This window comes from Belonocnema kinseyi, chromosome 2, assembly GCF_010883055.1.
Source record: "Belonocnema kinseyi isolate 2016_QV_RU_SX_M_011 chromosome 2, B_treatae_v1, whole genome shotgun sequence".
NCBI classification, from domain to species: domain Eukaryota; kingdom Metazoa; phylum Arthropoda; class Insecta; order Hymenoptera; family Cynipidae; genus Belonocnema; species Belonocnema kinseyi.
In genome coordinates, this window is record NC_046658.1 from 104,703,276 (window position 1) to 104,729,351 (window position 26,076).

Below are 26,076 nucleotides of genomic sequence, written 5' to 3' on the forward strand. Positions count from 1 at the left end.
AGTATTGATGTACAATTGTATATTGAATAACAGGCTAATTAATTATGTTTTAATAGCGGTATAAGCTTCTTTAGTATGTAAAATATTAAAATGAATTTCTTTTGTCTGAATTTAATTCCAGTATGTTATTCTAAAATACGTCAACTATTGAATAAATTCTCTTTTTTTCAGAGGAAGATTACGATGCCTTCTGCTTGGCTTACATGTTCACGTACAGAGACTTCGAGATGGGTACATTGGGTCTGGCTTGGACTGGCGACCTTAAAAATGCAGGGGGCGTTTGCGAAAAGAATGGGGTAAGTCAAAATTGAAAAAATCCTTTAAATAAAATATTAAAAAATGTTTTTTTTTTTGCATTTAGCGAGACAAAATTTAAGCTGTAGCATTTAATTCAGTTTTATAATTAACTGAAACTCGTTCGAAATCCACGATTACGAAGCAGCCGATCACGTACCTGAACTTTTATTTTCTTATAATTTTAAATTGAAAACGCTCCTAATATAACGATTTTAAATGAGGTAAAATTGTGAAAAATATTTTGAATGGGATGAGCAGAAGCTCGCAGAAAAAACAGAAGATAAACTTTGCATCGATTTCCGATGAAAGATTCCCTACAACAAAAATAAACTTTACAGGAAAATTTTTAACCAAATATCGGTTAAACTTTCTTTTGTTTTTCAATTACAAAACATGTGTTTAGAAAAACGAAAAGTTGTCTGAATGAAATTTTATCCCTCTAAAAAATTTCCTGCAACAAGTTCTATCATTACTTTATTCCATGTTGAACTTTCATCATTTTCAAATAATATCGTTTATACTTGAACAATTTAACATTCGAGAGTATTTGAAATGGAAATAATTGAAATCAGAAGCTCTCGAAATTGATATATTTAGTCAATTTAAAAAAATTCAAAATTCAATAATTTATGCTAGAATTTCGAAAATTAGACCATTTAAACTGACGTTTTTTTAAATGGAAACATTAAAAATGTAAAAATGTCTATTGAGGAACGCTAAAAATTAAACGAATGCAAACTTCATTTTAAACTCAAAAAAATATAATTAAGAAGAATTGTGACATTAAAACTTTTCTTACATTTAAATCCTCAAAAAAATTTGTTATGTAAGTCAATTTCAATAGTATAGATCTACCAATCACATATTTAAAAATTTTAATAATTTAATGGATCAAATCTTTACTAAGATCGGACAACTGTAAGATATTAACATTAAAAATTAAAAAGAAAAAATAACACAAAATAAGATCTCCATAACTCTATTTTTTTAAATTGCAAAGTGCAAGTCTTTCAATTCGAATTTTTTTAAATGGAAAACCCCCGAAAATAAAATCTCCTACACTGTAAAATTACTGAATAATGGAATATAACAGTTTATAATATTGGCGAATTTTAAAATTCCCAAATAATCAAATTTCCAAAAGAAAGTTGCCAAATTATGAAATATCCGAACTAAAAAATTCCCGAGTTCAAACAATTAAATTATTTTTTATAAATATTATTTATTCATTAAAAATACAATCATCCAATATTTTTATAAAAAGAAAATTATTTTCAATGCTTAAAGATTCTAAAATTATTGTTTGAATTAAAAATAATTTCTTTTTATAAAAATATTTAATTTGAATTAGCGAAATTTCTAGTCTGGATATTTCCTAATTCGGTAGTTTCCTGTAGGGAATTTTATTATTCGGGATATTCAAATTTTCAAATTTGGTAATATTATAAACTGCTCAAAAATATTATTTTTAAATTTTCTAATTCGGAAAAGTTATTATCCGGGAATTCATTTTTCGAGAATTTGATTATTCGGGAATTTTATCATTCGGGAATTATCAATCGTCCCAAAAATGTCAATATTTTTCAATATTTTAAAATAACCAATAACTCCATTTTCAATGCCTAGTTCCAAAATCTTTTTGAAAAATTATTGTTCTAATTTTTCGTTGTTTGAAATTTATGCTTTCTTTGCAATAAAACAAAAAAAAGAGCTCTTAATTAAAAAAAAGACATAATTTTTTTCTTCATAAGCTATCATTAAATTTGAACTGGTTTGAGTCCGATCGGCCCTTATCGATTTACATATCATTAACAAGTATGATATCATGTATAATTAAGTAGCATTCAAAGTGATTGGATATATTTTTACAATAAGAAACGTCTTATAGTTTAATTATTCAAAAAAAGTTAAAAAGGATATGCTTTCTAATGAGCAACTTATGAATTAATGAATTAAAACTTGTTGTGGTAAAAATTAAACAATTCGAAAGTACGTTTAAAAATTGTAGCATTCTGAAATTAGGATCTTCAAACTGAGTCTTTAGAAATAATTAATTTTCAAGTTATACATCACGATTTTAAAATTCAAACATTGTATTTTTTATTTTTATTTTTATTCTAAATATTTAAACAGATTTAATTAAAACTGTTAAATAAAATAAATACTTTAAATTTGAGTAATTTAATTTCTAATTTACATTTCAGTAGAAAATTCGAGAGTATAAGTACTTTCAGATTAAAAGAACCGAAGCTAGCAAAGTTTAAATTTTCCAATCGCTAATGTTTAAAATAATAATTGTATTCCAAAAATTTCATTTTTTTCTCTTTTTATTAAAAATAGTGGTCTAAAAAAGGCAACGGAAGAAAATGTTCACCTTTTTCAGTTCGCAAAAATTGTTTTCTTTTTTTCAAACGTAGGTCACCTCAAAGATCCTTGTCAATACTGCTACGAGTATATAAAATGCTTATAACACGCGTGCTTTGGATGTCAAATCGTAGATTTACACATTGAGTCGGTTATTATTCCGATCCATTAATATCAGAAAATATATCCCTATTTCTCGCAGTCTAGAACTTCTGAAGGGAACAAATAGGGAGTGAAAATCCTCAATCACCTCAGACTTTTACTCCCTGAGTTGGAAACATTATGCATGATATGTACGTGTACTGACTGTCTATAGAGCTACTATAGAACAAGTTATTCAAATTTTATTCATAATTATATCCATATGTTCATTTTAAAAGGAAATTTATACTTGCGCTATAATAATTTTTTTCCGTATTCTTTAAAAAATATTTGTTATATTATTACGTGATATGAAATTTACTTTTATGATTGACGCCCATGATGATAGCACATTTGGGCAAAACGAATTCAAAAATGTGTTTAAAAAAATTGTTGTTAATTTTTTTCTGATGCGTAGCGCTTATCGGACTTCTCTAACTTCGAGCGTTTCGTTTATCGCGCGAATTTTGAACAGAAAAAAACTTCCAACGAGAAAGTTGTTAACAACAGTACAAAGAAGTTTTGTCGCAAATTTTAACCTAGTCGAATTGGTATTCAAGAAATTATTGACGTCGCAAGTCGATAGCGACTAGGCGACTCGCGCGCGTGCTGTAGCGAGAATCTCAGATCCGCTTTTATAATACAGTTTTCCGGCGCCAAAAATAAAAACTAATCAAGTAATCAGATAGTCTGCAGGTAGTATCAAATTAGTATGCATAAATGAATAATAGTGCATAAATATTAACTAATTTATTCATTTAATATTATGTCAAGAAATATTAATTATATGCCTAGAAATACGAACGCTCTGTTACAACAGGAATGAAAAACAAATGTACTCTCTCGATTTTTCACTTTTTAAATTCCGCGAATTTGAAGCATTGGAAAATTTGCGAAATTACGAGTCCGTGGAATCTCAACTATTAGATGTTAACGTTTTGTTTTACTTTTGTGCAGTATATCTCAAAAATAGAACCTTTTTATTGTACATACCATTAAACGAATAGATTATTTTACACTAAGCGCTATTACTTATTTATGCATAATACTTTGATATTACCTCATCACTTGATCATTTTTTATTTTTGGTGCCGGGGAACTGTATTATGAATTGGATCTGAAACTCTCGCTACAACTCGCGTACGAGTCGCCTAGCCGCTATCAAATTAAGACATTACTAATTTCTTGAATATCAATTCGATTGGGCTAAAATTTTCCAGAAAACTTCTGAGTACTGCTGTTAACAACTTTCTCACTGGAAGTTTTTTGTTGCTCAAAATTTGCTCGATAAACGAAACACTGGAATTTAGAGAAGCCCGATAAGCGTCACGCATGAGAAACAAATTTACAACAATTTTTTTAAAATGAATTTTTGAATTACCTTTGCTCTATCAGGCGGAGAACATTTCGAACTAAATTTTTGAAATTTTATTTAAAAATGGTTTTGAAAGCCTCCAGGGGTCTTCCTACTCTCGGGAAAATAAGTTTACCTGCCCTTATTCAATCCGGCAGCTCATTTGTATGATATGTTTATTTCTGAAATTCTTTGCAATACGAGTAATTACTAATTATTGTTATTTTACACTTGGCTGAAATGAGAACGATATTAGGGTGTCCTTATTAAAGAAGAGAAAAATAATTATTTCCACATGTCAAAATTGATCTTTTTTTTAATTGTTTATTACAAGAATTAAAATTGTTATTTTTATAAATAATGTCTTTAATAATATTTACTATAAATGGAATGCCATTTAACTGCTGTTATAAATAATAATCATTATTTAATGCTGAAAAAGCATCAAGATTAAAAAAGACTTTGAAGATAATTATCTTATTCACGCATTAATAAAATAAATAATTTAAGAGAAACACACCAATCTTAAAAATAAATTTATTTATAAAAATGTTTATACGAGAAAATAAAAAAGTGGCTTTGAGGGATTTTAAGAAGCTTCAAAGGATTTTAAAGAATTTGATATAATCCTGAAGTATTATCACGAATTTCGAAGAATGTCAGGCACTTCAATAAGATTGCGAAAATGTGAAGGGATTTGCAAAGATCTCAAAGGATTTAAAGCGATTTTAAGGGATATAAAGTGGTTTTAATTATCTTACCGGATTTCAACGGATTTTAATATGTTTTAAAAGATTCCATAGTCTATTCACGTATTCTGCAAGATTTAAAGAAAATTGAATAGAATTTCAAATAATTTCTGAATATTATAAAGAATTCATGGAATTTCGGGGGAGTTCAATAGATTTTAATGAAATTGAATAGGTTATAAGGGATTCCAATAGATTCGGAATGATATCTATCTAGTTTAAAGATTTCAATGAATTTTAAAGTGATTTCAAAAATGTTATTGGGTCTCATAAGATCTCAAAATGTTGCACTGCATTTCGAAGATTTTATCTAATTTTTAAGATAATAAAGTATTTGCAAGGATTTTAAAGAATTGATAGGAATTTTAAGAGATCTTAAAGGATTTTAATGTATTCCATGTAATACTGAAGTATTAGCACGAATTATGAAGAATTTCAGGTCATTTTAATCAGATTTTAAAAATGTTGAAGGCATTCAAAAAAATAAAAAAAATTTCAAAGGATTTTAAGGGATCTTAAAAGATATAAAGAACTTTCCATAATTTCAAGGATATCTAAAGATTCCAAAGAATTTTAAAGTGCTTTCAATTGGGGATCCCGTAAGATATCGAAATATTTTAATGAATTTCAAGGATTTTAACTACTTCTTTTATAGATTTTGAGGGATTTGGATTTTCGCAGATTTGGAAGATTTGCAGAGATTTCAAGGAGTTTCACAGTTTTGAAAGCGTTTTAAGAGATTTGAAGAAATTTCAAAGTATTTTAGAAGATTTCACGTGATACCAAAGAATTTAACCAATTTTAAAGGATTCCAAGGGATTTTAGTGCAATTTTGAAGATTTGAAGTGATTTAAAGGATTTTTCAAAGATTTCAAAAGATTTCAAAGGATTTAAAAAGACTACATGTGATACCAAAGAATTTTACATATTTTAAAAGATATCGAAGGATTTTAGTGCAATTTTGAAGATTTGAAGTGATTTAAAGGGTTTTCAAAAGATTTGCAAAGATTTAAAAGCATTTTAACGGTTTTTAAGAGACGTAAAGAGGTTTTCAGAATTTCAAGGAATTCAAACAGATTTTAAGTATTTAAAGTACGTTTTTTGTAAGATTTGCAATGATGTAAAGGAATTTAAAAAGATTTCTGATGTAAAGCATTTAACGAATTTCGAGCAGTTTTAATGGCTTGTAAAAGATTTTAATCAATTTTAATATATTTTAAGGGATTTCTAAGGCCTAATCATTTTAAAGGGATTTCAAGAGATTATGTGAGACTACCATGGAATTTAAAGGATTTCACAGAATTTTTACATGAATTCCAAAATTTTAAGGGATTTTCAAGATTTAAAAAAAGAATTCACAGAAGTTTCAAAGAATTGCAAAGACTTCCAGGGATTCTACAAGAATTCAAGAAAGGTTTAAAGAATAGTTTAACTCCTCGACTTTATATTCATTTAACGCATGTAATATGACATATTACATAATAAAAAAGAAATAAAACAAGTATTGTTAAAATGTTTACAAAAAAATAATTACTTTCTACTGTCAAAACAGGTGTTAATTGGCATAATAAAAAAAAACAAGCAAAAGGAAACTTATGTAATAAATTATTTGACTCCCCCCCCCCCCCCCCCCCCCCCCCCCCCCCCCCCCCCCCCCCCCCCCCCTCCCATCGAAGCCCTCTTATTATAAATTCGTAAGATTTTCCGGACCCTTTTCCTCGAAAAATTTTTGCTTAATTAATCTTATCTCCCAAAGTAACATTTGGTTTTTCCACTCTATAACAAAGAAATGAACAAATAAAATGTTTACTTAAAGGTAAACTCAATTCTGGTATATCAGAAAGTATGGATTGTACATATTTAATAGGTTCGAAAAACTCCTAGCTATGTTTGCGTGATTCTTTTTAAAAATAAGCAGTGCTCAGTATATGAGATGGAAAACTGGATAGGTACCATTTTGCTTTCTCCCCTCCCACAGATAAAATGTTTTCTTGAAAATTTCACATCTTTAACTCCTTGTTGCAGCATTATCGTGGCAGTATGAAATCCTTGAATACTGGTATAGTGACATTACTGAATTATGGGAAGCACGTCCCTCCTGCAGTTTCTCACGTGACTTTAGCGCACGAGATTGGTCACAACTTTGGCTCGCCGGTAAGTTTCCTCAGCATTTTTTTCTAATGAACAGTCTGCTAATGGACTACCAGCTGCAAAATAAATAATAAAAAAGTATTTTGTGTTGCAAGCTCATTTATAATGCAATCTTATAAGGGTTATTATGGTGTTGGATAAAAGTTTTTTTCGAAGTGAAAACGCATTTTGATTTTATCAAAATATAAGTGAAATAATAAAATTTGATCCCTAGAAGAACTCAATCGGATGATTCCAAGTCCTGCCTTAAAAATGTTTAAGATAAAAACTGTAAAAATAGTAAAAATATATAGCAAATATATTTGGTTGAAAATTCGTTCAATTTTCAGATGAAAAGTAATTTCTTAATTGAAAAATTTGACTTTTCCTTTCTTTGTTGATAATTCGTCTTATTGAGTCAAAAAATTAACTATTTGTTTGAAAGTTCTTTATTTTTAGTTGAAAAATCAAGTATTTTGTTTATCTATCATCTCTTTTTGATAGAAAATTAATCTTCTTATTTAAAAAATGAACTGTTTAGTTGAAAATTCAACTATGTGGTTGAGTTTTGAAATCTTTTTTTTGACAATTCATTTTTCCTTGTTGAAGATGCGCCATTTTAGTTGAAAATTCATCAATTTGGTTGAAAATGTAACTATTTGTCTGAAAATCAGTTTTCTGTTTGGGTGAGAATTAAGGTTCCTATCTAAAAATTTAACTATTCCGTTTTTGACTGAAAATCGCCATTTTAAATTGGAAATTGATTTTTTTCTGATTGAAAATCAATTAATGTATCTGGTTCAAAAAAGGTTCAGAATAATTTTTTGTTGTTAAAAATTGTTCTTTAAAATTTTTAATTTAAGGATTGCATTTTTGGTTGAAAATTTATGTTTTTCAGTTGAAAATAAAACTATTTCGTTGAAAATTGTTCTTTTCTTTTAACAGTCAACTGTTTTCTGGAAAATTTGACTGTTTAGCTGTAAACCTCTGTAAATTTAACTGTTATGTTTGAAATTGCCCTTTTTCGTTGTTTTAAACTGGTTGATAAATTGTTTTCTTTCCTTAAAAAGTCATTTTTTAAAGTTAAAATTTAACTGTTTTATTTTTTGTTGGTATTTTTATCCCATATTGAATTGAAATTCAACTATTTGGTTAGAAATTCATAAATTTTGCAAAAAATTCAACTGTTTTGTTGAAAATGTGTCCTTTGTGGTAGAAAATTAATCTTCTAGTTTCAAATTTCATCCTTTTTGGTTAAAAATGCACCAGCTTTGTCAAAAACTAATCTGCTTTGATTGAAGATTCAACAATTTTGTTAAAGGTCCGTGTATTTTGTTGGAAATTATTCTTCTACAGAAAACCACTCTTTTTCGGTAAAAATTCATCTCTTATACTTATGATATTAAAAAAAGTCATATTTCTTGGTTGGAAATTCATCTTTCTTGGCTGAAAAGGATCTTTTTTATTGAAAGTTTAACTTTTGCAGCTAAAAATTAAACAGTTTTTACGAAAATTTGTCATTTTGGTTTGAAATAACATGCGAGGTATAACAACAACTTTATTTTGCTGTGAATAAAAAAAATGTGCGAAAAATTGCTGACATTAAATAGCACATTACCTTTCTAATTACTTTTCAGCACGATCCTGAGCAATGTTCGCCTGGTGGTGAGGACGGCAATTTTATAATGTTTGCTCGTGCAACCAGCGGCGACAAGCGGAACAATAATCGTTTCAGTCCTTGCAGTCTGAATGCTATTAACCCTGTCCTTAACGCAAAAGCCCGTACGAAAACAGGATGTTTCACTGGTAAGTGCTTATATAAATTTTTATCATTAACATTTTATTATTTTTATTAATTATTTTTTGAAGATCTACGTTTTCAAATCTACTTTTGTGACATATTTCGATATAATTTGACCCTAGGATCTCGAAAGTACAGATTTGTAAGATTAACCGATATAAGAACAGTTTCGGGGATGGCTTGTATTTGCCTTGATCCTAAATCGAAAGAATCTCAACGTATACAGTCAGGGCTGTGTGAACCATTTTCTAATATGGCGCAATTCCCTTATAACGGAAGTTGAGTACCTCTCGAAAATTAACAGAGGTGTGATGATGAAATTTTGGTAAAATTGTAAACCCGATTATTATCTAGTCCGATGGGATTTTGAACTAGGTCGGCCATTTAGAAGTTGTTTTTTTGTGTTTGAGAATTTTTAAAAATTACCTTGTTTACGTGAGAAAAACTTTTTTCGTTGTTCAAAATACAACAATAGGATATTCAGCACATTTTTTCGCGTGTTCGAGACGCATCGATCGAATTATTGTTGAAATTTTGGTGACCTATCATTCCGTAATGATGAAGTTGAAAAAAATGGCCGTATTCTGTTTATATGAGCAAAATTTTTTTATATTTAAAATATAACAATAGTTATACCGATTTACCAAGTTTAAGAAGAACTTGTGCATTTTGTTTATATAAGAAAAACTTTGTCTCATGTTAGCAATACTTCAATACTGTATCTGAAATGTTTTTTTGCGTCTTCGAGAAACGGCGCATAATTTATTCACATATTTTCTATGAACTCTTATAAAGTAGAAATGCTAATTTATAAATTCAAAAAAATGTATTTTTAATCGTCATAGTATGAGGAAACATTTTTTAATAATGGGAATACAACAGTAATTATATGATTTAATCTGTTCACGTCCTCGAGACACTTCGATTGCCAAATTGAAGAACCTCTGAGGACCTACTATAATGTATCACAAACTACTAACATAGTTTTCAAGATTTTAACCATATTATTTGCCTCCTTTATAAGGGTATTTCTTCTACATTGGGAATATAACAGTATTGTATTTTATGGAATTGTTGGCGTCTTCGAGGCGTGTGAATTAATCTATTGACGAACTTTGCATGGCTATTCTTGATTAATCAATAGCGACTTGAAAGTTAAAAGAAAACATTGCGAAAACTTTTGTTTTAATTAAAAATATAACACTACTATAAGTTAAAAAGTTTTGCATTGTAAAAGAGCACATCGATTCACATTTTGGTGGGCTCTCAGATTCTCTGAAAATAAGATTTTCAGTAAGGCAAAAAAATCAGCTTGAAATATATTGAAAGTATCCAATTTTTCTTATTTTGTTAGAGAAAAACCTCCCTATGTAATGAAGCAAAATTATTTGATACCTATGAGAAAGCAGAATACTCATAAAATAAGCGCAAATAAATAAATCCATTGTGAATACATAAAAAGTATTTCGCAGCGGCATCATTTTCTGTGTCGCTCTGTATTAAAATTTTCCGAAGCAACTGTTCCTTCCTCATTAGGTGAGCAGATTATCCCGGAAAAATCTCCTAAAAAGGAATAAAATGGTTGCTAAATATAAAGTTTGCAGAATTATAAAAAATGGCGCCAAAGATGGCGGTCGCAAGACACAGACTTATCGATAATGAAACATGAATGAACTGACTAAAGTCTATCAAGTGTTTCACGATATTACAAAAATGAATTAAGTAGACAGGCATTCATTTATTTAGTTAAATAAAGTCATAAGAAAAAAATTTCTATAACAACTTTATATGATGCTTTTCAAATTGAAGAATTATATCTATGACATTTTTTCATTTATAGCTTTTGAACTATAAATTAGGACCTTGATCCTGACGTAATAAGGTCAAACAGACCGCGGATTCGGATTCAGCGATCCCAGAAACGTATAGACATGGTGGTCTAATCTAATTTTGCGGGGCTGTGTTATTTAAGATTACTTTTGGAATGAATTAGAGGCATGGTCAGTTTAGAAGGAATTATGGAAATCTAATGCACAATGCATCCTGTGCTTGAATTCGTTCTAACAATTTTGGTTTTGAGCATATAACATTTAATTATAGGTCTTTAAAAAAAAATTCTCTACAAAATTTTGTTAAGTTATTTTTTTAATAAAATTTATAATATAGAATCTATAAATGAACAAATTTCTTTTTCAAAGGTTTAATGCTTGAGAAAGTTTCCTCATGTTTTATTAACATGTTTGCGCAAACTTAAAATATAAAAAAACGTCATCTTGCTTCTTTGGTCATGGAAAACTATCAGTTTGAACCAAATGTAGATTAGAGTATTTATGGTACATCAAAACTTTTAGCAGAAATGTAATTATTTGTCTTCAAATATGATATATTACTACCTTAAAAAGATAAGGCAGTATACAGATGATTACTGAAGCTGAAACATATTTATGGCTCAATAATTTATCATAGACTAGGGGTACATCAATCAGTCATAATTTTTCTAATAACTATTTACTCATTCACCACTGATTCTTTTTTATGGCACGTATATTTTATGCTAAAATATTTTATGGAGCTGAAAGAATTTTCTGAAATTCAAAGAAATGTCTTCCCAGTTTTTTATGTTTCTTTACCTACTGTAGTGTGTATGGAAATTTTATTTGCGCCAATAAAGAAAGGGTATTTTATGGTTTCGTAGCATCAGCCCCATCGAGAAATTAATCAATTCGCACCCATTATTTCCCAAAAAAAAAAATTTCTAATCAATGATTATGTTTCTTCTCGTTTCGTAGCAAACAAGAATTTTAAAGATGAATTTTCTTATGTACTTTTTGTAACTGAAATGATATTTGATGAAAAATGTTTATTTGTGAAATTTCACAACGGTGAAAATCGCTAAATGATGCTTCATCTCTTTGACTGATCGATAAGCGATAATGTGAGCGAGGTTTTTCTTTACTGAAAAAGAAGATAAATGACTGAAGGATATATTTCACTACAATGCTAAAACGAATGAAGAAGATTGTTTCATGTTTATGTTTGAAATCTGTTGTCAAATCTTTTATGGAATGAGAATTTATTATGTTTCAAGACGCAAAAGGGAAAATATTAAGAAATTTTCTTTGATAAAACAACTTTAATTATATAAAAATAATTTAATTCATTTATCTTATTTCATTTTTTATAATCTGTAATTCATTTACGTTTTTGTTTAATACTATTTCGACTGGTATTTTCGTTCGTTCTTTTTTTTATTTATCAACCTTTTCTAGCTAAAATACTGGACTACCCTCAGCTCACCAAAGTTAATTTTCGTCATGCGATAGTAAATAAAGGCTGCTCGTTTCAGCAAAACCGACCTTGAGAGAACCCTTTTTCACTATACCAAAACTCTATTCAAGTTTAAACAGATGGCGAAACACTAAAATTACAGAGTACTTCACAAAATAAATCTTGCTTTAATGCGTTGCTCTTAAATGAGAACACTTTATAAAATATTGTAAAGATTTTAAAATTTTAAAAAATGTATAAAAGATTCGACTTCATCTATAATACTCTTGTTGGTAATTTACTCGCCATGTATTTCTATTTTTTCAGTTGCTTTTTCCTGGCTGTTAAATTTTTAGTTAACAATTTTATTATTTGGTTCCAAATTTGGCGTCGAAAATTAAAGTAAAATCTTTTTTGGTTGGGACTTCAACTATTTTTTTAAAAACTCGTATTTTTCGTTTAAAAAATTCATCCCTTTTGGTGAACATTTCATCTTTACTGGGTGAATATGCATGCTTTGATTTAGAATTAGTCTTGTTTGGTTGAGAATCCAACTTTTTTTTTATAAAATTCGGCTATTTTGGTTTAATATTTACTATTTTTTATTTAAAATTAAAATGTTTTTTTCGTTGAAAAATCTGCTATTTCGTTTTTCTCAGAATTAATTTTGTTGTTTAAAATTTTAATTTATTAGATCAGATTGAATCACTTTGTTTAAAACATATTTTTTGTTGAGGATCCATCCTTTAGTTGAAAGTTCGACTCTTCGCTTGAAAATTTTTTTTTTACATTTAAAATTAATGTCTTTAACTGAAAATTTATTTCGTAGGTTGAATATTGAGATTTTTAAATTAAAAATGTAACTAATTGGGTAAAAGTCTTCTTTATTTAAAATTAAACTATTTTATTAAAAAATCGTGTTTTTGATATGCATTTTTTAAATGAAAATTTAACTTTTCCTCTTTTGATTAAAAATGTATCTTTTTTAATCGAAAATTTGATTTTTTTTAAATTCCTGTATGTGATTGAAAAATCGTATTTTTTGGACAAAAATTCAACTTCTTCGGTGAAAATTCGTCTTTTAATCTGTTTTGATTGAAATTTGAACTTTTTAATTTATAATTTTTGAAGATAGAAACTATGATTATTTGAATGAAAACATTTGTTAGAAATTGTTTTTTTTTTTGGTTGAGAATCTTTTTGTTACTCAAAACTCAACGTTGCCATTTCTACTTGAAATTTTTTTTTTTCATTTTGAAAATGCAATCTTTTTTTTTAATTAATTTTTTTCCCTTGAAAATTCGTTCTTTTTGATAGAAAAATATTCTTTTTAATTAAAAATTCGTCTTTTTGGTAGAGAGTTCATTTTTTTAAGCTGAAAAATCGTTTTTATCTCTGGAAATTCAACTCTTCGGTTGAAAATTAAACTGTTTGTCGTTCAACTGTAATATTATTTGTTTGAAAATTCGACTATTTGCTTTAAAATGTGTCTTTGTAAGTAGAAAATGCCAGTAGCTGGTTACAAATTGAACTATTTTGTTGTAATTTTAATTGTTTTGTTAAAAGTTATATTTTTTCGTATAAAATTGAATTTAAGTAAAAAATTCCTGATTCAGATTTTAGATTTATTTTATTTTTTTTTTGCAAATTCAGATTTCCTTTAAAAAAGTGAATTATTCGATTAAAAATGCAAATATTTTTGGTTGAAGTTTAATCTTTTTATTTAAAATTCATCGTTGTGGGTGAAAAAATTCAATAATTTGGTCAAAAATTCAACTATTTTGTTGAAAATGAAATTGTTTTGTTACAAGTTAAATTATTTTGTTAAAAATTAAACTATTTCGTTAAAAAGTTATCTTTTTTGGTCATAAATTTATTTGCATCGTTGGAAACTCGTTCTTCTGGATTAAACTACAAATGATGTTTAGAACTTGAGCTTTATGTTTACTGTCTAAATAATGAAATATTTGTTTATTTGGAACCAGATACAACACTGAGAAAAATGTATGATACCGTTTATTGTTTTAAATTTAAAATCTGGGACAGCAATCTATAGATACATGTTTTAAAACCCTGGATTATAAAACAGAGCAACTAGATAGTAATTCGTTTGCCTTATTGCATCTCTTGAGAAATATCTACAAAACAGAAAATAATAAAAATAAATAAAAATAATAAATTTAAGAGATCCCAGACTGTAAGATTGATGAAATTATCGGATTGACCGGATAAGGTCATCCATTTGCCAAAGCTCAGCAGTAAATCGATGATAATACAGTTGAGGAGTGAATAAAAAAACAAGATAAATCCACTTTCTGGAAAAAACTAGTTGTGATTATTAACCCTTGGTTCACAAAAAAATTCTCTCCCACTAAAATGTCGCTTAAAAAATGTTGTATCCTTCAAAATATTTAAATTAAAATTAGTTTATTAGGTACTAAACTTTTTAAAACGTTTGAAAAACTGTATAAATCCAACCTTATAGCTTCAATAATTCGATAATATTGGATAAACAGTTAGACGGTTTCCTATGGTTTATTTTATTTAGTTTTTCTTCTATTTTTCTTCTATCTCTGGTATCTTTGAGATACAGCACTTATCGAATTATTGAGGAATTAGCTAGAATGGATTTATCATGTTTTGTTTGCTTAGTCCTCAGTTGAATGATCGCAAGGCTATGCCATATATTTGCATCCTCCCCATGTACCAGTGGTCTATACATGTATATACTATATATGTGCATATATGCAGAGGTTGTAAGGGGATTGGAGAACAGAGGATGTCGGATATATACATGTCCATTGGCTTGTTAACTTGGCCTTAAAGCCTGTCCGACAGCTTAAATTAACCCATTTGATAGTTCATGGTTTATCTCACGAGTAAAATTCTCGTCTTAATTTTAGTCATGAAAGCTAGTTTACACGTTCAGGCATGAGCTAAATTTTGCAACTCAAAAACAAAGATAAACTTTTTTCAAAAAGGACTTGTAGATTTATTTTAATTGTCAAATTTCTGAGAAGAAATGTTTTTATAGGATTTTGAGTATAAAAATAATATAACTAATGCCATTTCAAATAAAAAACGGTTTAAAATACAACACTTTTAAAACCAAGAAAAAACATTTATTTTATCAATGTGTTTGGCAATTGATTTTTTGGTTACTATCCTTGCTTTCCAGTTTTTGAAGTGCGGGATAAATATTCTCTACAACTTTACTGTTTCTAATTTTGACAAAAATGCCTATGGCTGAAATATTTCAAACAACTCTTTTGTAAGTAAAACATTGGCTAAGAAAGTGACCATATGTAAATATTATTTACTTATTTCCTAAAATAAAAACCGTAAAGTTTTACGGAATGTTTTCCCCTGAGAAATAAGTCATGATTTTTTAAATTCAAGCATGTTTAAAAATTTTCCTTCTGCTAGTAAGAAATTTCTTTTATCCATAAAACAGGGAAAATAAAAAGAATGCAGACTGCAAATTCTCTTAATCTTTTTTTTTAATCGCAATCAAAAAATATTTTTTTTAATCTAGCAACGTTTCGTTGTTTATTCAACACTCTTTTCAAGGAACTCAGGAAAGGAAATTTTAGCAAGTCAAAACCCATGAGGAAATCAGGATGTTTTTCCTCATGGGGAGAATATCCCGATTTCTTGATGGATTTTGAGTCTTGTTTCAAAATTTGAGAGTATTTGGTTGAAAAGGGTGTTCCATGCACACTAATACTCTATTGGATATTTGTAAATATTTGCTATTGTGGTAAAAAAAATGTAAATAAACGAGGTTGGGATGTAAAACTTTAAAGATGAATTGAAATTTCGACTTATCCTGAATTTAATTTCTTAATATTAGGGTAAACCCGGTCAAAACCAACCGCCGCACTGGGGCAAAATGACTTTGAAAGTAACACTGCTATTTCTTAATCATTTCCATTCTTCTTTGCATCAATTAATCTTTTTTATGATAGATAATAATAGTGCTATAAACACAATTCTTGAAAATGTACACTTTAACAGAAAAATTATGCAAAAAACTGTTTTGACAACTACAGGTTATTACGTCAGAATATTATACTTAACTATACTATAAATTTCATAAATTTGTTTGATAATACGATCAAACCTTAAACTCTATACAAAAACAGGAAATTTGTACAACCTAAGATGTAATTTTTTTTTAACCTTTTGTCAGTCGACGTAATAGTGCTTGTTAGGAAATAATTAAATTATTGAATCATTATTTTATTAGGATAATTATTACGTGTCGAATTATAATACACAATAATGTGGGACTCAAAATAAAATAATAAATCAATTCCACGCCCAAATAAAAAGGTTTCGTCTCAGAGAGACCTAATGGATAGGTGCTAACTCGTGGAGATTATATGAAAAGGAGCTAACTCATGTAGCGTTTGGACGCGTCGAAGTTACAATTTTAATTGCGACAGACGAGTACGCGCTCTAAGGCAAGCATAGTGGATACACTTTGGTAAGAATTTAAATGAAAATCTGCTTTGATTTTTCGGTTTTCAGAGCCCCAAGCATCGTTATGTGGAAATGGAGTAGTCGAGGATGGGGAGGAATGTGATTGTGGATGGGAAGAAGATTGCAAAGACTCGTGCTGCTTTCCTCAACGTCGCTATCCTCCCTCTGACGAAACTCCCTGTACTTTAACTCCTGTATCAGTATGCAGTCCTAGTCAGGTTTGCACTTTCTATATTCTATAAAATTGCCTATATTACATCAACAAATTTATTTTTCTTAAAAACTGAGAAAATGTGGGTTAAGGGAAAAGTAAATTATCTTATAAATGTCATGAATAACTAGGATAAACGGTGCAGTTCTAGCCTGCGGATAGTAGTAGCCTAGGCAACATTTTAGAGTCCAATTAAGAATTATGTATGACGGAACAATAGTGTAACCGGTACAATGGTTGGCTACCCTCCAATTATTTACCACCTCATTTAAATATGCTTAAATGAAAGAATAATCAGAAATAAAACTACTGATAAATAGTGCAAGATGAATATTGTTGAATATTATTATTTTTTAAGATTTTCCAAGAATAAACCAAAAACTGTTGTATTTTAATTGAATTTTATGAATAAAGCAGTATTATGAAAATAGTAGTATTCTAATCTCAAAATTATGTATGTATATTCATACATGTAAATGGCTAGCCAATCATTGTTATCGTGAATAAAGCAAAAGCATATTGATTGGCAACAGCATCTGTAAAGCAAATGACATATATCTCTGCACAAAGGCATTCAAAATTCTTTTAAATTTTGTAGGCTATCAATGTAATTTTTCGTCACTTTTTCTCTCGCATAATCAGTGGAAATCATTTAAAAAATGTTGTTTGGCTCTGACCAATCATTATACAATTTAGAAGTTAATCACTGTGATTTCTTAATCAGTAATCCATAAACTGGTCTGGCCTTAGGAGGTGACCACTAACTGTATTTTATTAATTTTCATTCACCAAACATACAGTGATTGGCCTACGCTAATCACTATTTCGTCATACTTAATCATTGTATTTTTTCTAACATTATTGTCAATTTTTTGAATATAAATTAACTACTACTTTTAAGGCTTAAATTACCATGGTAATTTGAATATTTTAAAAATTATTATCCATCTGTCTTGTTCAGAATTTCATTCGACGCTTATAGTGTTTTTTTACAAATTGTTAAACTGGAAAAATTATTTAAGTGGCCAATCATTTTACCGATTACCTTATATTCGATAGTAATAGTTTGATCCCCGGCAGTATAACGAGGCTAGAACCGAGTGAGTTACGCTTATCTTGAAAGGGATTTGGCTTAATAGTATAATAATATTAATAATAATATCAGTTTACAAATTGCGTAGTTGATGCTTCTCAATAGTACTCCGTGCTTGACCGGTTAAATGTTTAAACAATTAGAATAATTCCTACATTTAACCGTTTAATGGCACTATGGAAAATTAACTTTATTTTCTAAGAAAAATTTTCAGCTTTCTAATTTATTATTTTAAATGTATTAAAAATGAATTTCAACTTTTATTTGAATTATTATTCTTCAGTCTATAAATCATCACAAATTTGGAGTTTTTATTAGCCCTAACAAGAAAATCTAACTATTTTTTATTGACCTAATTCTTTTTGGATAAATAGTCTACTACTTTATTTTTAGTTAAGAATTTTTTATTTATTTTAGTTATTTTTTTATCTTAAAGATAATTTAACAATTTTGTTGAAAAGTCAATCTTTTTTATTGAAAATTTCAATATTTTGTCAAAAAATTAACTATTTGGTAGAAATTTGAAATATTTGTTTAAATATTAACTGTTTTTTTTTAAACTGAACCATTTGGTTGAAATTTTGTTTCCTTTTTGACTGAATAATCATTCTTTATTGCAAGTTCCACTCTTTTAGTTGAAATTTTAACAATTGGTTAAAAATTGAACTTTTCTGTTTAAATGGCTTTGTTTGGTTTAGTTCAACTGCTATTGATCTAAAATTAAAATATTTTTTGGGTAAAACATTAACTACCACATTTCTCCTTGAGAATTCATTTCTGGCTCATAACCCTACTATTTTGTTAAAAATTTGTTTTTTGGGACTTTTTATGTCGTTGTGAATGGGTTTCCATATACCTGACAAAGAGATCATCAGAGCTAGGAATTTTGTCATCTTATAAATTTCGTACTGAGAATCCATTGGATGACTATTCATTTGCCAAATATTATTTGCCGATGGCGACCCGTCTTCTGAAAGAAAAAAACGTTTTCGAAATGTTGTATGGAATTAAATGTTCATTTACTAAGTTCAATTATCATTTTTCTTAATTTGCAACAAATTGGGAATTAAATTGTTTCAAATTATTAAATTTATTATTATTCATTTAATTTGATAAAATTGAATTTTTATCTGTTGAGTATTAAAGAAACTTTAATTTTATCTATTGAAAATTAAAGAAAAATGATCATAAAATCTTCAGCATTTATGATAATAATTGAATTTTTAAAAACTGAAAAAAAATTATTATAGAATATTTAACTTTTGAAATTGATAATTATATCATCAACGGTATGAAATGTATGTCGAAAATTTATGAAAATTCAAAATTGAGTATTTAACTGTTTAAAATTGAAGAAAATTGAATATTCAACAGCCGAAAATTTAATAAAATTGATAATGCAATTTTCAGCCGTGGAAAATTAAAAACAAAATTAATAATGGAATTTACAATTTTGGAAAATTGAAGAAAGTCGATAATTGAATTTTCAACAGATCGACGTGTCCAAATGACAAGGTGTCATCTCATTAGGACGAAATAAATGAATGCTACTGAGGGTGGCGAAACATGGAAGCTTAAAAATCCTAGGAAAATGGTATATGGGGAACACCAACGACTTTCTACTTGGTTCTGCCCACATTGCACCTTGTCATTTATACACGTTTAATTTAAAAAATTGAATCATCAATAATAAGAAATTCAGCTTTTGGAAATCGAAGTAAATTGAAAATTAAATATTCATCTGTTGAAAATTGATAATTGAACAATTAGCAGCAGAAAAGTTAACTGTTAAAAATTGAAGAGAATTGAAAATTCAATTTTCAACAGTTGAAAACTGTACTATTGAAAATTGAAAAAAAATTATCGTAGAATTTTCAACCATTGAAAATAAAAAATAAAAAAAAAATAAAGAAAATTGAGCATTGAGTTTTCAACAGTTTAATTTAAAATAGCTAAATAAAAATAGAAAATGTAGAGCAAATACGACATTTTAAAAAACGAATCCCTGCTGGAAATTTATGTTTTTTTTAGTAAATTAATAGGCTTCCCGCGGACTCTCAGTCTGGAATTCTGGAGACTTAAAAAAAAATCAAACTCTGATCATCTCCTTGTGACTATCTCTAATTTGTAACAAAAAAATTTAATGTCAGTAGTCATTAGAAAATCATTTAAGATTATTTAAAAATTCAGCATTTTTCTTATATAATATTTTTCACATTTTCCTGAAAAATTAGCATATTTTTTTGAGCTCCCTTTGAACTGTTATTCCTACCAAGTCTGCTTACAAACAATTAACGCAAAGTTGGTCTGATTTCGTCTGCTCGGAAATTAGACTTTAAAACTATTTTTCATTTGAAAGTAGTAATATTTTAGTGAAATTTTGAACAAAAATTAAGTTAATTAATACTTTTTTCTAAATTTGTCACTAGATATTAATAATAGCAATAATAATGTATACATATATAAGTCTTCGACAAAAACTTTATTCAGCTTTACTCAGCCATAGTTAATAGTATAGTTACAGAAAGGCCACTTTTCTGAGAGTCCTTTAAGCTTGTTTACATGAGCGGATATTTAACCCTTAATATGCCAACCAGTGTAACCCTTCCCCTATGAAATGGACATTATTTTCTACATTATGATGCAATAAAGGAGTTAAGAGAATAATTCCTCACTTTCCCCACTTTATTTATTTTATTTACTTCCCCATCTCCCCTCATTTTATCCATCACCCCATTCCTCAAATTATTCATCTTCTACTTCCCTCATTCCCCGAGATTTTCCTTCGTTTCCCTCCCCTCAACCCCTTAATTTTTCTTTCACCCTCCCCCCTTATTTCGACACATTTCCAATACTTTCCATTCCCTCAGTTCCTCTCAATCCCTCTTGCCGCTCATTCCCCTACTTCTCCTAGTCCCCCTAATTCCCCTTCCATAATTTCTATAATAAATAAGAATAATAATTAGAATTGTTAGAAATAAAGGAATTCGAAGGAAGCAATTTTTAAAAAGAATGTTTTCTTTTATACTGCAGGGTCCATGTTGCACTACGGATTGCAAGCTGAGATTCGCTGATAAATGCAGGGATGACAACGGTTGCAGAGACTCGAGTTTTTGTGATGGAAGAGCACCCTATTGTCCTCCATCTATTAACAAACCCAACAAGACCATCTGTAATCAAGAGCTCGTTTGCTTTATGGGGGTGAGTTTGAGATTCACATAAAACGCAGGAGCATTGAAGTGCCCTGAATAAACCATAAAACGTAGTGCTTTAAGTAGATCTTCTATGAATAATGATTCCTCTTACCAAATATTCACCCTTCTCGTAAACGTTTATTTAACTATGATATTTCAACTGTCTTTAGTCTCGAATACAATCCTATAAGAACGATATTTTTTAGACAAATGCTGTTTTATATTCTGAAAATTTCTTTTGTTTCTATCACAGCCGAACATTTACGCATTTGCCTGACCGTTAAGTGAGCACATAGTGACCGTTACGTTCACTGGGCCCCCTAGGATATATTTTCATTATTCTTTTCCGTTTATTCACAATTTTATATAGAATTCAACATTTCTTTTATATTTTTACAAATGTGAATTTATGTATTTGTATTTATTCATAAAAGCTGTTTGCGGCAATGTGGCATGCAATATTGGCCATCGGTTGCCACGCGCGTCTTTTAATTTGTAATTTTTGAACACATCTTTGGCCTTTGGAATTACTTTTGTATTATTTTATAAATATTATATTATTATTTATTTTATTTATTTCTTGTTATGTAATAACAAAATCCCTTTAAATATTTGAAATCACTCTAAAATTCAGTGAAATTTTCAAAATGCGTGCAATTTTTTCCGAATCTCTTGAAATTCCTTACAATATGCTAAAATCCATTAAAATTGTTGAAACTACTCGAAATCTCTTCAAATTCGTTATTTTATTCGGAAATTCTTTGAAATTCGGATCATATGAAATCTTTTTATCTTTAAAATCCGTGAGCTTTTTTCGAATCTCTAAAAATCCCCTATAATACCTTATTATCTATTAAAAGCCTTTACAATTCTTCGAAATCCTTTATTATTCTTTATAAAATTCGGAAATCCTGTTAATTTCAGTTATATCCTTCGAAATCTCGTGAAATCGTCGAAATTCCTTTAAATCTCGTCAATTTCTTTGAAAAACTTTTGAAATTCCCTGAAAAGTTTCTTAAAACCACTTCAAAACCACGAAAATCGTTCTCAATTCCTTAAAATACCACAAAATCCGTCGAAATCCCTTGTTATCTCTCCCAATCCTGTAAAATCGTTTGAAATACCCTAAAACTTTTTTTATTCCTTAAAATCTTTTGAAATTACTTGAGATCTTATGAAAAACCTAAAATTCTTTAAAAATCGCATTAAAGTCTGTAGAAACGGTGTAATTTCTTGAAAAAATTTTCAGTCATTGGAAATACTTTCAAATCTCTTGAAATTCTATCAAATCAATAGGGATCTTTGAAATCTTTGGAAATCCCTTGAAATCTCATTCACTGTGCAGATAATTTATATACATTTATTGTTGATATATTTATCAAAAAAATATATCTTACTTAAAAAGTTTCAGGGTAATGGATCATAAAAATCTTAAAATTCCTTCTAATAGGGGAGAAGCGTTTCTAAAATTTCATAAATCATCCTTACGTAATTAATCAACGTTTCCCTGGAATGTTAAAATACTTGGAGACTTTAGTTGAGCCACTAATTTATAAGAGAATGAATAATTAAAGATGTTGCCTTAAGTGTTTCAAACAAAATTTTATTTGTGATATACGAATTTCAAGGGTAATTCTAAAGCTACCTTCTTTAAAAAGGAACACTAAGGAACCTGATTAAAAATTTTGTTCATCATGCAAAAACATGTATGGAATAAAATATTCAACTTTTTATGGCATTCGAAGGATAGCAGTTAGGATTCCTCTGATAAAAAGACAATATCAGACGATCAATATGAATTTTTTGCACACAAAAAATCCCCTTCGATTCTCTTCTCTGAGTAGAATCTCCTGATGATAGATATAAGAAATGAAGATTATGTAGAGTGTCAGTTCACAGTAAACCCCAGGAATAAATTTGATCTTTCAATAAGATAAAAACGTTGCATCACGTTTATCTAACGAAAGATAAAATTTATCTGAAAAAAAGATAAAATTTATCTGACAAAAGATCAAGTTTATCTGACGTAAATATTTTTTTAACATAGGTTATATGTCAGCTGGCTACATCTATTTCCACAGAAAAAATACTTCATAAATGAGGAAGAACACTCAGCCAACTTGAGTCCCTTACTTTTGTTGAACAAATCTTGGGTTTTCTATCGACCCTGATGTAGACTTCAAAAATTGTAAAAAAAACACTATTTGGTATAAGGTAACCAACGTGCAGACTGTATATTCAGTAAGTGTAGGTGAGTGATTTTTGGGTTTAAAATTAGTGAAATAAAGTGAAAATATTAAAAATTGAATACCGCGTGGATTTTTAAATTTGTAAAGGACATTTTTTCTGTGAAAATAGACGCAGCCGTCTGACATATAACCTATGTCAAAAAAATATTTACGTCAGATAAACTTTATCTTTTCTTCAGATAAATTTTATCTTTCGTTAGATAAACGTGATGCAACGTTTTTATCTTTCTGAAAGATAAAATTTATTCCTGGAGTTTACTGTGTTTTGACAGGAAATATAAATATCTATGGTGTATAGGATGTTTACCAAAAAATTGATCCGAATTTTTTCGCCTAAAAGAACTTCGTTTTTCATGAGCTGACTATAAAAAATAGCTTTCTTTCTATATATTTTCAGGAGTGTACCGGAAGTATTTGTTTAGCTTATGGACTTGAATCGTGCCAATGCATACCTGGACCCAAAGATCCTGCTACCAAAGCTTGCGAATTGTGTTGTCGCTTACCTGGAGAAAATCAGCCGTGCCTGTAAGTTTCAAAAATTAATATTCCTTTATCTATTTTCTACTAATTTCTCTCTTTTTAATCAATATTCGTGATGGTCAATCGCAACCAAGCAAAAAAATTAGTCAAAGTAGATGTTGCGTGCCCACAACTAAGGGCTTCGTAGCCTAGTAAGACGTTAATTAAGTGAAATTTACAATTCCCCCTCTCGTACTTACCCTCCCCTGACTTCACTCATGCCCCCTTCTTAAATTATTCTTGCTCCATTTTCCCCTCACATCGAGGCTCTAGCTGACACTTCCCTTGCCCTCAACCCCACCCCTGCTCAACCTCATTTAGAATAATTTCTCCTATTTGCCCTCATTTTTAATATTTTTCCATTATTTCCCCACACTTTCTCTACTTTTCTCCCCTAATATCCTCTCATTCTCTTCACCTTATTTTCAATTACTTCCTCTACTTACCCTCTACTCATTTCCCTTCTTTTTCATCTAATTTGTTATTACTTCATCTCCCCTCATTTCCTCTAATTCCCCCTACTTCTCCTCTCATAATTTACTCTCACTTGCTCTATCATAATTTACTTACTTTCTCTTTTCTCATTTGCCCTTACTTCTCCTACTTATGTTGCTCATTCCCCTTACTACCCCAGCCCTCACCACACCTCCCCTACTCACCATTTTCCCTCATGTCTAATAATTTTTCCTATTTTATCTCATTTCCCCACACTTTCTCTACTTTTCTCCGATAATATTCCTTAATTCTCCTTAACATATTTCCCATCATGTCCTCTACTTTTCCTCTCCTTATTTCCCATTATTTCCCCTACTTCCCGTCCTCTAATTTTCTCTCACTTTCCCTTCGTTCCCTGTCCTCCCTCTCTCTCACTTCTTTTACTGTCTCTTCCCTCACTTTCTATCACTTTTACTCAATCTCATCCTCATATTTCCCCTTACTACCCCACACTGCGTTTCCTATCACCTTCTCATCTCCAGTTACCATACTACTCATCATTTCCCTCACTTCCCCCACTTTCCCTAATTTCCCTTTCTTTCTCTGCCCGCATTTCCCCTACTTGACCTGCTTCCCCTACAATCATCACTCCACACGCACCCAACTTCTCGACCCTTATTTCCTCTACTTTCCCTCACTTGACTTCTACTGCCCCTCACCTCATTTCTCCTTACTTCTTTTATAGCCCATCGCCGCATTTGTCATCACTTTCCCGTACATTATTTCCTTTTGCTTCTCCTACCGTCCTTATTTACCCCATTTTATCTACTTCCCCTTCCCTTATTTCCTCTCACTTCGCAGACCCTCTTTATTTTCCCTATTTCGCGTCCCCAAATTTCCTCTGACACGAATATCTTTCCTCGAAGGAACGATATTTCTCATAAAATTATTGGATATTTCAGTTAGTTCTTCACCAATTGGATCAAACCCTTCGAAATCAATAAACGATAGAAAAAATTATTTTAACAAACATTTATTTTCTATATTTTGTAAACTGGATTTAGCAGATTCAGAAAACATCAAATATGCGTCATTGTTTGTAATTAAACATAACTTCGGCTTGCATGAATGAAGCGATTATTAGAAAAATTTCAAGATAAGTCTTTCTGATGCAATTCTTTATCCGATTTTCAGCGAATTTTGATTCATTAATTATTTTCCAATCCTTTATACATTTACGGAATAAAAATTGTTTATTAATCAGCCACGACAAAAGCTTACGTTTTTAAACCGATTGGTAGAACTTTTTGTGCATATGTTTTATTCTCAATGTATTTTTAGCTGTTGATCAATATTTTTCCGATAAATAATATAAATGTGAATGCTAATTATATGCATTATATTGAATTGAGTTTTCAATATTTTTGTTGCTTTAAAATGAGTATTTTATTCTATAGAAATTTTCATTAGAATAGAAGTGAAATCTCACCAGAAACCTCTACGATGCAAAAAATTCCACCAAGTGAAAAGTAGAATCAAGATATGTAGTTTGTAAAATCGAACTATGCCAAGTAATCAAAAAAATCTAAACCTTAATGTGTTTAAAATTTTTTAAACATCTCCGTAATTTTGAGAATGCATCAAAAGGAGAAAAAATTCAAACTGGGTGGCATTTGTTTTCAATAATAATCTCGCCAAACTTTCCTTTTTTTAATACATACTCAGAGTTTCTGTATTTTTTTGAATTAAGTACACTTTAAATTTTTAATATCTTTTATAATTAGTTG

At 29.1% G+C, this 26,076-nt stretch overlaps 1 protein-coding gene across 1 annotated transcript in view; it reads left to right on the forward strand.

Annotated features, from left to right (window-relative positions):
• Nucleotides 1-26,076, forward strand: part of LOC117167082 (disintegrin and metalloproteinase domain-containing protein 10) — a 418,983-nt gene that overhangs the window by 364,012 nt on the left and 28,895 nt on the right. The window contains exons 9-14 of the mRNA XM_033351703.1: nucleotides 172-296; nucleotides 6,931-7,059; nucleotides 8,673-8,841; nucleotides 16,637-16,806; nucleotides 20,926-21,093; nucleotides 23,733-23,860. Of these exons, the coding sequence (XP_033207594.1) occupies nucleotides 172-296; nucleotides 6,931-7,059; nucleotides 8,673-8,841; nucleotides 16,637-16,806; nucleotides 20,926-21,093; nucleotides 23,733-23,860 (889 nt within the window). The remainder of the gene's footprint in view (nucleotides 1-171; nucleotides 297-6,930; nucleotides 7,060-8,672; nucleotides 8,842-16,636; nucleotides 16,807-20,925; nucleotides 21,094-23,732; nucleotides 23,861-26,076) is intronic.